General features: G+C 39.5%; 1 protein-coding gene across 11 annotated transcripts in view; it reads right to left on the bottom strand.

Annotated features, from left to right (window-relative positions):
- LOC109399662 (1-acylglycerol-3-phosphate O-acyltransferase Pnpla3) overlaps nucleotides 1–14,366 on the bottom strand; it is a 77,101-nt gene that overhangs the window by 20,425 nt on the left and 42,310 nt on the right. For 10 of the 11 annotated variants that reach the window (XR_009998614.1, XM_062855948.1, XM_062855952.1 and 7 more), the window contains exon 3: nucleotides 176–408. Coding sequence is in view for 10 of the 11 variants with exons in the window: in XM_062855948.1 (XP_062711932.1) it covers nucleotides 176–408 (233 nt within the window). In the remaining variant the exon portion in view is untranslated. Of the gene's footprint in view, nucleotides 1–175; nucleotides 409–590; nucleotides 727–14,366 lie in introns of those variants that run through there. The other variant, XM_062855949.1, reaches the window with a different exon arrangement.

Genomic DNA, 14,366 nt, shown 5'->3' with positions numbered 1-14,366 from the left:
AAAATGGCAATTTTTGATTGAATGTCGGTCTTGATTCCAACCGGATAGACAATAGAATTTGACTGATCGGCAGTGAATTCTCGCCGTAGAAGAAACCTGTTCTAGGTATACGAATGCGTTGAAAGAGAGACGATACAGCACGGAAATCGGCACTAATCTACATAGTATAGCCTACCTGAAGCAAATCCTCCCGGCTGTTGAACTGCGACACGATGACGTTCTTGCCGTCGTAGACGCGGGTCAGCGAGATGTGCAACTTGCCGTTGACCCGCTCGTGTGCATCCGGCGGCAGGAACTTCTGCAAACCCTCCAGCAGGCACGTCTGGATGTTGAACCGTGGGCTGAACGGACCGAGCGAGTGGCTGCGTGCTTCGTTGACCACCCGAAAGAAGTCCGAGGTCATCTCACCTGGAAGGGCGTGGAGAAGAAGAAGAATTTGCATGTTAGTTAGGGTTGCTTTTCAAGCATAGCATGTCATGGGAAGTGGGCAGATGATGTAACGGCTGTGGGTGAAAGTCCGGTTTGGGGACCCGATGGAGCATAATGCGAAGGGCCTACTGCGACGGAGTGTGGTGACGTCATCGACACACCTTTTTCCAAAGCAAACGAGCCTCCAAAAACTGCGCTCACAAAGCGAGCGGCGAAAAAGTGGAACGAGAGGAGACGTTGGACGAAGGAAACTGTCAATGGAAAAGACCGCCAGGCCAGCATAGATGCAGCGATTTCTCAACATAAGTGACTGGCTGCCTATTTCGAAAACATCGTACGATGTTGGGGGTTGCTGGTATTGGTGAGGCATTTACGCATCTGCGGCCTGTGTGGCATACGTTTCTATGCTACGAACCACGCGTTAGTGTGCTGAATTTCGGCAACGGCGACGACAACGGCGGTCGACACACAAAGGGCTGTATACTAGTGGAAATAAGAGGATAAAGGAGGCGATCGAGTCAACGCCGAGACGCCAAAAACAAGTCTCAAACTACGCACCAATCGCCTTTTGGAGGCACGGCACGCGTGTTCGGCAACAGCACTGTCGGCCCCGCAGTAGTGGAAGGTTACTGAGATATTGCCATGGCCTGCCGCGATTGCGTGGTCATAACGCGAGACAGGCAGCGATCTCCTAAATGCGTAGAATGTTTTCGAGTAGGCGCAGATAAAAAAAAAACTTTCAGTACGGGGGCACGTTTCGAGGTCAACTAGATTGAGTTAGATTGGCAGCGACGAGCCCTTTCTGCGTAGAAGAATGTTGTTTGTTCGCGATTGCGTAGAGAGCTTCCAATAATAGATTGTCAACGGGGGGTAATCTTGACAAGGGTGCCGGAAGAGATCATCTGATAGGTCTGCGTGCAAGATCCGCAGATTGCTTCTTTGCCAACGTGAATTTCAGGTTTCCACAAATCAGTCCATCTAGCTCAGAAAGCCGGAACCGGTAGAAATTCCAAACACACGAGCATCAGCCCTGCTTCCAGAAACGATCATCGATCCCGGTTGTTTACCTCGCCCAACGCGCGAATCGCAGTAGCTATAAGCGACGTCGCAGCAAATCCAGTTATTGCTGTTTACGTCGTCCCCCCAATCGCTCCAAAAGCTACAACGCCACACGTTAATGATCTTGGAGTGTTGTTTTTGTTTACGTTTTTGCGCGTAGTTGCGATTGCACTTTTCGCGCTCGTCGTCGTAGTTGCACTGCACTACACACAACAACAACAACACATAGGTCCACGTTTCCTCGGTTGCGGTACCTACCTACTTGTGTTGATATGGATTTTGACCTTGCTCGTGTATTTGCAAGGTTTGCTCTCCCTCCCTCCCCAGGCTTATCTTCTTCCTTCGAGCGTAGTAACGTTTTCGAAGGCGAACACCGAAGTATGAACGGAACATTCCACAGCTACCGAAGTAGGCGGTTGAAGTCAGTTTTCTTATGAATGCAAGTGCCTACTCTTCATTACAGATACCTTTACCACAGTCAATTCGTCCTGGAGCGATCTGATGATCGATGATACCCGCCAAGCGGAAAATGCCCAATTGGAGAACAGAGATGATGTCACAATATTGGTGTGATTTCTGCGATCATCTTGGACTCATAAGATCGCCTCTAGAAGTTTTCACTGTGGCTTCCAAATGGCACGTGAGTTTACGTACCTCACCCATGCACTGTGGGGCGTCTCCATCAAGTAGGTGGCCAAAAATATGTTTATGTCAGTTCTACATTGTTTTGTGTTTGTTTGTGTTTGTGTTTATTTTTTCACCGAATACATGAATACAATACATCATTGCTCAGTCTATCGTCCAGTGTAGTGCATGTCGTTGATAATTGCTATAGTGTCCCAGTGTCCCAAAATTGATAAATTAATGTGTAAAATTGTATACAAGAAGCTCCCCCTCAAAAATCCGGCAATACCCAATGTAACGAGGAACGGTTGACAGCTATCCCCTTGAAAAAGGCCCAATAAAAGAGCCGAAACGTCGGGCAAAGCAAAACTCACCGTTTTGAATAGTCCAAGACTGAGAAAGCCAATTTTTCCGGAAATATACAAATTCATACAATGGCAGGCAAAGTAAGACCTTTAATTGAAAACAGTCGAAGTGCTCTAAGAACACTAAATTGAATAGAAGCAGGCCAAGTTCCAGTGGGCTTGTAGAGCCAAACATAAGAAGAAAATGAAGAAGAAGGATGTTTTTTGGGTTCACTGGCCGGAGTGATTTACTTTGGAATTGGGGAAAGTCAATGTTCGACTTTTGGCCACTAAATCCCCATAGTGCAGCAGGTAGTTCTGCTTCCTCACACAAAACGGACAAACACGGCAAATCTCAACACTTTCATTTTTCCGTTGTGATACCGTTTCGTCGCGAGGCACGCTTGCTTACAGTTCGCAATTTACCCCTCTGCCTGCACGCCGTTTGCACTTTGTCGGTAGAGAAGGATGGGGTGGATGGGATAAGAGCAGCTACAATACTACCACCATACATGCTCAAACCCAACGAACAACCTGTTGCATTTTGCGTGCATTATGCAAGCGAAATCGCGTCAGCCTGTGCCTATAGTGCTGGGTTGTGGCACGACCAGCTGGGGAGGCGCTTCAATTTCTGCAATCGTGTTTGTATGCGGCGGCGAAGGAGGTAAGTAATGTGGAACCGTTAACTATGCCGTAGACGGTCTTTGGCATTTAATGACATTCATAGTGGCATTTAATTGGTTTAACGAGCGTAGTAAGAACGTGGCCGGTGGCGAAATTGAAGGTAGGTCACAGAGGAGTGCCGAAAAATGGTAATGTAGTTGGTACTTGTTGTCATGGATATGGAAGGTCAAGTCGGCAAGTGTAGATCTTTAGTTCATTGCACTGCACTGTTGAAATGTAAAAGTTAAATACAAATAATGAAATAATTATCCTTGTCAAGCAAACAGTTCGCTACTCAAAATTAATGGAGGCCAAATTTATTGTAAATTAATTTGATAGCACATCATCCACTCAACGCTGGAACGCGAGTACGACCGAAGCCTCAGCCGTGACATCAAGATCATCAGTGACGCTAACATCGAAGTTCTGTGAGGGTTCTTTTCGGGAATTCCTCGAAGGATTCTTTCATGCGTTTCTTCAGGAATTCCTCCAGAAAATGTTAATTAGATTCTTCTAGAAGTTTCCCATGAGGCTTCATGGAAGATCCTCAGATATTCCTCCACGGGTGAGATCGCAAACTTCTCTATAAATTTATAAAAACCTTCCTTCGTGGATTCTTTCAGATTTTTTTCCGGCGACCCTAAAAAATCCCTCCAAAGATTCTTTCAGGAGTTCCTTTAGAAATCACTTCAGGAATTATTTCTTGACATTTCTCCAGGAATATCTCAAGAATATCTCTTCTTGGAATTACTGCACAGCATTCCCCAGTTTTCCAGAATATGTCTTTTTGTGATTCATTTATGAATACGTCACAAGTTCTTCTAGGGAAATTGTATTTGGGAGTTTTATCCACTAATACCATGCCGACATTGTGCAAGGTATTCTTTCAAGAATCCAGAAGTATGTCCAGGAGTTCTTCCAGGGTTTGTTCTAAATCATTCATTTGGCGATTCATTCATTTGTTTAGTACCTTTGTCCGCAACTTCTGCACGAATTCCCGATGAATTGTTTTCAAGGATTCCTTAATGATTTTATTCAGAAATTCCTCAAGGATGTTCTTTAAAAATGCCTTCAGCGATTTTCTCAGAAACTAATCCAGGATTTTTTCCTTAGTTTTTTTCCAAAAATTTCTCATGAAATTCTTCCAGAAATTCCTCCAAAGTTTTTGTGGTGAATCTCAGTAATTCTCCCAAGGGATTTTCCAGGAGCTCCTCCAACGATTGTTTCTGAAATTAAATCTCATCAGGAAATTAATAAACATTTCATTAGAAATTCTTTTAGATTTTTTCAAGGGAAGAAAGTCACGGAAAAATGTTTGAGGTAATCTCTTACTGATATTACATATTAAAAAAATCCTTAAACTACTGAAGGAGTCTTAAATGATATTTCAGATACATTCTTTAGTAGGCTTTAGATGAAATCCATAGAAGGATTCCTGAAAAATCCTTGGAGGAATTTTTGAATAAATTGTTTATCTAATTCCTGAAGATTATGTGAAAGAATCAGGCGTGACGCAAATTTATTGCACAGAACGAAAGCAATTTAATGACGTAAATTTATAGGTCTTAAGACTTATTAATACGTCATGCTTGTAAAATTGAATTCAATGTGACGTAAACAATTTGTGAATCGTGCATCATTACGTTTCATATGACGAAAATTTCAGTTAAATGTAAAAGAAAATTACGTCACTAGAGCGTTTATGGAAAATTTATGGACGAACTTGAAACACATCTAAAAAATATTTCTGAAAGAACATTCGAATATTTTTTTAAGAATCCTTGGAGAAATTTCTGAAAGGATGTTGAATTTTTCATTTTCTAAAAATGAAATGCTGTTAGAATGTCAGGAATCCATGGATGGTTTTCTGAGAAAATCCCCTGGGAAATTTATTAAGTAAACCATGAGCTTCACAAGCTTTAGAAGAATGTATGATGGCATTTCTGAGGAATTTCTGAAGATGCGGAATATGACTTAAAAAATGTCATTCGTAAATTGCCATAAAAATCTTCCAAGAGATAAACAAAGAATATGTAGAAGGATGTGTTTGTGAACCAATGACCGCTAAGATTTTTTTGATAATTCATTATGGATTACAAAAGAGACTTGCTTAGCAATTAAAATTGAATAAGTGAGGATCTTCAAAGAAGATTGCTGTAAGAAATCACTAAAGTAAATCAAATAAAAATGTTACAAAAGATATAGAAGAATTCCAGAAATATACATCTAATAAGCAGAAGAAAAAACAATCGAAATTATTTAAAAATTGCTATCATGTTTATATAGGTGGTTCGTAAAGTGTTGTCGAGAAAAAATCTTTGTCGTTTTCTCATCGGCGTGGAAAATTTGGGTCGGCGGCGTGGAAAAATATGAACAGCGGCGGGCCGGGTCAATTTAACTGGCGGCGGCGGCGTGGAAAAATCGTCGGCGACGGCGGCGCACACGTCTATTTACCAGATGTTTGATAAATTATTTCCAGTGCTGTCACGGTAAAGTGAGAGCCAGTTAGTCTAGGATCCCCGATTTCAGCGGATGAATTCCTGGAGGAATCTCTGGAAGAGCCACTTGAGCAATTCCTGAAGGAACTTCTGGAACAACTTCTGAAAGAAATCCCTGCTGAAATTTCTGAAGTAATTCTAGGAATATTGAAGAAGTCTCTGAAGATATTTCAGAAAGAATCGCTGAAGAAATTTTAGGAGGAATTAAAAAAATACTTAAAAACATTAAGAATTAATTCTTGAAAGAATTTCTGAAAAAAAACGGAACATTTTAGGAATTTATAGATGGATTTTCTGAAGAAATTCCAGGATGAATACCTGAAGAAACACCTGGGAACTCCTGCTGGAATACCTAACAAACCCTTTAGATATATTCATGGAAAACCAAAACCAGGAGAAATTCCCTGATAAAAGTCCTATGCATTCCTAGAGGTACGCTAGAAGGAAATCCGGTAGGAATTTCTGAGAAAATGCATAAAGGAATATCTGGCAGAATTTCTGAAGAAATCTCTGTGTGAATTTCTCAAGAAATCTCTGTAAGAATATGTATTCTAGCCTTTCCGTATAAATCCTTATATGAATCTCTGAAAGAATCTGTGGAAAAAATTCTGACGGAATCCTTGGAGGATATTCTAAGACTTTCTTGACCACGCTGAAGGTTTGTAAAAAGTACAACACTACCAAAAAAACAGCAGGAGCGCGGTGCAATTTCAGCTGCTCAATGGCTCGCCCTGAAAGGTTAAGAAATTTTTGGAGAAATTTCTGCAAGAGAAATGTCTTGATGGTATATGTAGGAAAATAATCTCTTGTAGAATTTCTAAAGTAATCCTTGGAGAAAATTCTTTAGTAAGCTTCTGAGAAAATTGGAAAGAGTTTTGAATTTCTGATTCTTAATGTACCCGTGGATGATTTTCAAAAAAAAAACATGGAGTATTTTCGAGAAAGTTCATGTAAGGTTTTCTTGATGAATGCCTTGAAACCTTTCGGGTGAAAATCTAAGGAAATTCTTAGCGAATTTCTTCAAGAATCCCTGGCAGATTTTTTCACGAACTCGTGAAAGATTTTTAAGATCAATCCTAAGATGGATTTCAACAATGGGTCCATGAAAGAATTGTCGAAAAATCTGTAAAAATTTTTTCAAGGTAATCCTTGGAGAAATTTGTGAAGTAGTCTGTGGAGGAGAATCTTAAGATGTTTATGAAGAAATTATTAGTCGTTTAGAAATTATCATATTTTATTTTTTAACAAAAGTCATGTGAGATTTTCTAATAGAATCCCTTGAACAAAAAAAGTGAAGGAGCCCCTAGGGGAGCTCCTATAAGAATCCCTGCAGAAAGTTCCCGAATAAATCACTCAAATTTTTTTTTAATGACAGTCCCTGATAGAATTTTTGAAAAAAATCTCAGGAAAATTTTATGACAGAAATCCAAATATTCAAAAAAAAATCTGGGGCAATTTCTAAAGTAAACCCCGAAGAAAGTTTTGGAATAAACCCTTGAAGGATCGTTTGAGTTAATGCTTAAAGGAATTTTTGAAGGATTTTTCGGAACAAAAAAAAAACTAGAAAAATAGGGTCAATCTCTGAAGGATTTTCTAAAAAAGCCATGGAGGAATTTCTGAAGAAACTCATACACAACTTCCTTACACAACTCCTTGTGAAGCTTCTGGAGGAATCCCTAGTGGAATTTCTGGAGTTTCTGTGGGAATTTCTAGTGAAATCCTTGAAATTATTTCCAAAGTAACCCCAGTAAATTTTTTGAAAATACTTTTGAAATATTTTCTGAAAAACTTTGGAAAAGTTTCTAAAGGCATCGCTGAAAATTTTAATATGAGAATCTCTGGAGAAATTTCTGAATAAATGTCTAAGGAAATTTCTGAAGAAATCTGTGAACAAATTTTTAAAGGAATCTCTGGAGGAATTTCAGCTCAAATTCATGGATATATTTTTGGAAAAAAAAATGGAGGAATTTCAGAAGTTAATCATGCAAGATGCTTTGAAATAAATCTTTCTGCAATGTGTAGAACATGAGGAATTTCTAAGCAAATCCTTGAAGAGCATTTCCGAATGAATCCATGGAGGATTTTGTAAAAGAGTCCGTGAAGGAATTTTTGGCCGAATACTCGGACAAATTACCGAAAAAATCGTTTTAGAAAGATTGTTAGTAGAATATCTGACGAAACTTTTGGTAGATTTTCAAAAGAAATCTCCAAAAGATTCTTGAAACGAATACTTAGAGAAATTTCTGAATAAACATATAACTTTGAATGACAATGATTTTCGCCCAAGTAGAAATTTCTATGGATGTTTATTAAAAATCCATAGAAATTTCTACCTGGGCGAATTTCTCGAACAATCTCTGAAATGATTTGTGAAAAACCATGGAGGAATTGGAGGAGCAATTCATGCCAGGTTTCATAAAAGTATTCTTTGTGACAATAACATGATGATTGATTTTGGAAGTTTATTTTCGGAGACCGTCGTAAAATAAGTTGAAAATACTTTTACTAAACACCACAGAATTGCAACAAAAGGCGACCGAGCAGAACCCTTGAGGAATTTCAGAAGGCATCGCTGGAGGAACTTCTGAAGCCATTCGTAAAGGAAAATTATTGATGCAATTCGTAAAGGAACTCCAGGGTAAATCAAATGACCAAGATAGTGGTTGATTCGTTATTTAGCGAGAATTACTGATATATACCAAAAATTAATATTATCAAAAACTCAGTTTTCATGCAGTTTTTAAATGTTCTAGTACATTGTGCTATACAAATTAAATAAAAATAAAATAAAATAAAATAAAAACTTCGCTTCGATTCTATGTAAAATTCGATTCTATAGACATTTCGAAAATTTAAATGTCCACTAAATCGAGGTATAACTGTATACGGTACCGGTGACCGCCGTGGTAGAATCTGGAGTGGCCGAAGTAATTGGATGTCGAAACAGCATAAGCTCAGAATCACGAGGCATGTTTGCCAGACGAGAGCGAACTTGATGTGCCTTCGGTTACGTGGAACGGAGTCGATGGCACGAATGGATTGACGAGAAGTGTAGAGCGATATTGGAGTAGAAGAACGCAGCACGGGTAGCAATGCTGCAGCAAGAAACCCGGCAGAATTTGATCGTTACAAACATAAGCGGAAACAGAAGACCTGCCTCTTTCGGGGAAAAAACTCCGCCTGGAATAAGTGGAATGCGAAGAAATGGAACTACTATGCAACATGGAAGTTCTACCAGAAGCTCAACGGATTCCGTAACGACTTCGTGCCGCAATCCGAAATCTGCAGAAATGAAGATGATGGAAGCCTACTGACGCACGGACGTGACGTGATTGAACTGAAACAGTACTTCGATGAGCACCACGATGGCTTAGATAGTGTAAGCAAAGGAGGCGAAGGCAACGGAGGAAACGACTAAGTCAGTACTACAGAGCATGGAAAGGATCCAACTCCGACGCTGAGGTAAGTTAGGCATGTCATTTACCAGCTCAGAACTAGTAAAGCAGTTGGTAAGTATGATATCGTAACTGAACTAACCAAGGTTGATCCAGAAAAGGATGGCCACCTGCCTGCATCGGCTGATATTCCAGCATATAGGAAACCGAACAGTTATCGGAGGAGTGGAAGGAAGGAGTAATCTGTCCCACACACAAGAAAGGCGATCATTTGTAATAGAATTTCAGAGCAATTACCGATTCGGATGCCGCTTACAAAGTGGAATACCAGATTAACTGCCGTCATGTATCAACTAAAACGAATAAGTTCGACGAAACATAACAAGCCGGCTTTATCGATGGCCGTTCGACAACGCACTAGATCTTCACCCTACGACAAATCCTGTAAAAATGCAGTGAATATCAGGTCTAAACGTATCACCTATTAATTGGCTTCAAGGCGGCAAACGACAGTCGCAACTCGGCGTAAAAATGTCGCCGTTTCTACTCAACAGATTAATAGCGCTGGAGGACATCTCATGAGTATGAGTCTCATCTCAGCAGTACATATAGCAGTGCATATTGTCGATCTGCTATGCTTGTGGACGGTCCTTTATTTGCCCAATTTGTACGTCTTATGCTTCCGTAGTTTAGCACTACCTACGCAATGCCGATGCAGAATAGGACGTTTCTTATTTGTGTGTATTCGCAAACTCTGGATGAATCTTCAATTGGCGAAACCAATCTGATTGTGGCCAGCTTAAAATCTGAGCTAGCTAGACTCAACCAGATCGAATATAAGATCTGTTTTGGCAAACTTTGGGATCAGAACTTGTTTGGTGCCATCCCGCCACCACACACGCACTTCTGTACACAACATGCACTGCTCATGCATCCGGTCTAAGGCCTTCGATCTAGTGGTGCCAATCAATCAAGATATTCGTTTCTATCGCCTAAACAATCAGCAATCTTCAAAAAAGCCGCACCCTAAAACCACAACACTATAAAACCGCACCACGCGATCAACCGACTACACTACATGGGGCAGCTGTCAGGATTCGGTTGACTGGAGCTGGAATGTATTGCATCTCGCGCGCTCGCTCTGCTCTGCTCTGCGCGCAATCCGATCCTCGGGGGTCTCCACAAAGGTTATCTGGCGGCTTATCAGCGTCTCATTACCTCCCGACTTGATCTTGTCCCCACTGCTCTGCTGCACGTCGATTGTCTTCGCAGTTGTATTCAATGGAAATGTAGCACCCCTTTAGAAGGAGCCCAGTTGCGCAGAAAGTTTTGCTTCAAGATGCGATTAATTTGTGTTCGTGGCTCACACGACTTCGAGCTTATAACTATCATCAATGAGTGTTCAACTGAGGACGTGGAATAAATACTCTGTGACTCTTCCAATTGAGCACACACATCACTTGCGCGGTCACGCTCTCTGAATCAGAGCCATCCAGAGCTGCTAATGATCGTACGATTTCCGTCGGCAGTCACAGTCGATTTGCTGAATTGGTCAAAAATGTGAACCGAGCTATTTCTTTTTTGGTCATTCCATTTCTAATCAAGTTATTGCTTGAAGGCACCACTGGTCAGTAGTGATAAGAACGACGACGGGAACCGCGTGGGGTAATTGCGTCATTTGGTGTGGCACAGCAGCAGGGAGGGGACACAAAGTGCGCAGAAAATTTACACCTCAGTCAGATTGGTGCGATGATATCAGTGCGTTTCTTAATTCGGCTTGATTGATATGATTAGACATAGGTACCTACGGCTGCTGGTTGAGAATGGGCTCGTCTGATAGAAGGTATCTTCCGGGATTTGAGCAGCCATTAGTCGCGCGTGTACGGTTAGTCAGGTGTCTGGGAATTGATTTTAACTGAGCTTTATCAGTGGAAAAATCCCAAATCTTATCGAAAAAGTTGGATATCGTAACTCAAAAATCTACTAAAAAAAATGAGAACCACGATTGAATATTTTTATTGCTCTTTGCAAATTAACTGACCTCTGACAATTCTCGATAATGAGTTTTATGATTTGCAGTGGATGAATCAGTTTTTTGCCGGTTTGACGTATTGTTTATTGTACAAATAATATTTGTTTTTGTACTGTTATCAATGACCTTCCAGTGTGAAATTTCACTTATTTCACTTGATCGATTATTTTGAAGTACAGTGAATTATCAAAAACTTGATTCATACCCAGTAATTGATAACTAGTCCCAGAGAGTTGAAAACTGCATTCGTCCACGTTTAGTCTTTGGTGGACCTAAACCCTACACTGCAGTGTAGTCATAATAAAATCAAAGCCGGGTTTTCAAGGTGTCCAAATCTCGGCGCCTCTACACTAGTATGCTGCGAAGTTTGATGGTGTGGACTAATTTCTCTATCATGGTACTCTAGTGACATGCGATAATGATGTTACCCGCGAAGTGAAAAGACAGATTGCGGCTGCGAATCGGACCTTTCTCGGTCTGCGAAACCAGCTGAAGTCCCGTAGGCTGCAAACGAAGACAAAAGTCGCGTTGTACAAGACTTTGATTCTTCCGGTCACATGATACGGCCATGAATCGTGGACGTTGAGAGAAGCTGATCGGAGTGCTTTTGGAATCTTCGAACGTAAAACACTGCGAACAATACTCGACGGTAAATTGAAGGACGGTATATTGAACTTAAAGAGTGAATAAAACACGGCATGCTGCGGTGGGCTGGACACACTGCTCGTATGCCGGAGAAACGACAAGCTAAAACCATATTCATCAGAGACCAGGAAGGAGCCGTGGACTTCGTAGTACGCCTGCGCCGTTGGCTTTTTGCAGTTAAGGAGAACCTAACCACTTCATTATTGATTATTTTTCTCATCTGGACGATGAAATCTTTGATAAAGAGCTTGACCTTATGCTTGATTGACCGCCCGTAGTTGCTACCCATTATTGTCAGATCAGCTACATTTAGACAAAGAACCATTGAGATGTCCGTTTGGGACTAGCAGACACCTTCTATGTGTGGTCTTTGTAATATTCGATTTTTAGACAAAAATGGCGAAATCTATAAAGAATCTCGGAGATTTCTTAAGGAAAACGTAAAAATAAATTCAGGAAGAAATCCTAGGAATCCCGAAGAAGTCTCTGAAGTTTTTTCTGAAGAAACATCTAAAAAAAAATCAAAATTAATCTTTGGACTATTCTCTAAAGGGATTTCAGAATAAATTTGTGAATCAATTCCTGGGAGAATTTTTGAAGAAATCTCCACACGAATTCCTGTAAAAACCTTTAGAGAATTTCATGGAATAATCCATGGAGGAATATTTGAAGGAAGGCAAGAAAAGCTCCTGAAAATAAGGAGGAGGATTCTCAGAAAAGTTCCTGCTAAAATTCTTGGACAATCCCCGGAGCATTATTTTGAGAAACTTATTCAGTAAAAGCTACTCTAAACATCTCTCAAGAAAATAATTGATGTACAAATTTCTAGGAAATATATCTGGTGAATTTATGAATAAATTTCTTGAAAAAATCCATTCAAAAAATCCTAGACATGCATTGGAGGAAATGTTGGGAGTACTTCTTCCATGTAAGGCTTTCTGAGAAATCCTGGGAGATATTTCTGACGAAATTTTCAAAGGAATATCTCAAGGATTCTCAAGAGGAATTCCTCAAAAAATCGCTATGAGAACTTCGCTGGAGAATTTTCTACAAGAATCCTTAAAAGATTGTATGAAGAAATTCTTCAAGTAATTTTTAAAAGAATCCATGACGCAAATTTTGCAAAAGTTCTTGTAAAGTTTTCCAATGCTATTTTTGCAGAAATCTTTCCGACTTTCTAAAACAATATTTGGAGGAATTTCTTAAATAATCTCGGGAAGCATTTCTTACGAAAACTTTAAAGATATTGCTAGAGAAAATTCGAATTTCCTGGAGATATTTTTGATGAAATTCGTGGGAGATTTAAAATACATCCCCGAAAATGATATCCATGGTAGATTTTCTAAAGGAGTTCTTAAAGAAATTCCTGGAGGAATCTCTAGAAAAAATTCTAAAGGAAACTCGGTAGAATGTTCAAAAAAAATATAAAGGAATTTCTGAAGTAATCCATACAAGATTTTATTGATAAATCCCTGAGTAAATGTTTGAAAGAAACCAGAAGATTTTTTTACGGAATTTATACAACAATTATGAAAGCAAAACCATATAGTGATGCCATACAGACATTCTTTCAAGATCTCTTTATTTCCATGTATTTCCTTAGAAACTTATCCGGCATTTCCTCTAATGGTAACTCAGATGATTTCTCCACGGATTCTTCAAGATATTTATTCAAACAAAATACCTATGATTTTTACGGAAATTGCTTTAGACGTATCTGGAGAGTTTATGAAGGGATCTGTGCAGACGTTCATTTATGTGTTTCTCCAGATATTCTAACAGTCTTTTTTTATTCAAAGGAATCTTTTTGAAAAATCTTCAAATTTTAAGGATTTTTTCTAGGATTTTGTTTAAATTTTTATATTTTTTTTTTTTCATTTTATGAATTCCACCAGGAAAAGTCCAGGAAGTTCTTAAAAAATTGCTCCTGAGATTCTTTCTGAGTTCCCCTGGAATTTCTTCAGATCTTTTTCCAGATATTCGTTCCAAAGTACTTCCTAAGTTTCCTACAGGGATTCTACTAAAGATATCTGCAGAAATTCCTTCAAGAGTTCTTTCAGAAATTCCTGCTGTTTCTGAATTTTGGAAAGGACCTCCAGAGACAGAATTTTAGGATTTTCTTTTGAAACTTCAGCAAGGCATTTCTTCGGCAGATCTTTCAAAGTGTTTCAGAAATTCTTCTCAAAATTTTTTTCTCAAATTCTACAGGAATTTCTTCGCAAATTCTTCAGTGATTTCTGCAGATTTTTTTATTTTTTTTTATTAAGTTGCTTCTGCGGTTTTCTTAGCAATATTTTCTAGGATGTCTATTCAGTTCAGATACGTTCAGATATTCTTCCAGAGATTGTTCAGAAGTTCTTCCAGAAATTTCACAATTCCAAAGGGATTTTCCATCGAATTTACCAGAATGCCACGAAGGAATTTAAATGAATCATTCAAACTTCTTGCAAAGAATTTTCCATTGCTTTCTCCAGAAATCCAGTAATGGTACTAGAATTTACCCTGGTCCTGGACATTAATGGTCCTGGCATGAATTTTACCATAAGCCTGCTCTGGATCTTCCACAGCATTTCGGAGGTTTTGCCCGGAAACTTCAAGAGATATTCTAAGCAAGAAAATATTCCAAGTCGAACAACTGTGTTATTAGTGCCCCGAGAAATAAGGAAATTTAAAAAAA

The sequence above is a fragment of the Aedes albopictus genome, chromosome 3 (genome assembly GCF_035046485.1).
Source record: "Aedes albopictus strain Foshan chromosome 3, AalbF5, whole genome shotgun sequence".
Lineage (NCBI taxonomy): Eukaryota > Metazoa > Arthropoda > Insecta > Diptera > Culicidae > Aedes > Aedes albopictus.
Note: the sequence above shows the minus strand (reverse complement) of the source record. Positions and strands in the feature narration are given on the sequence as shown.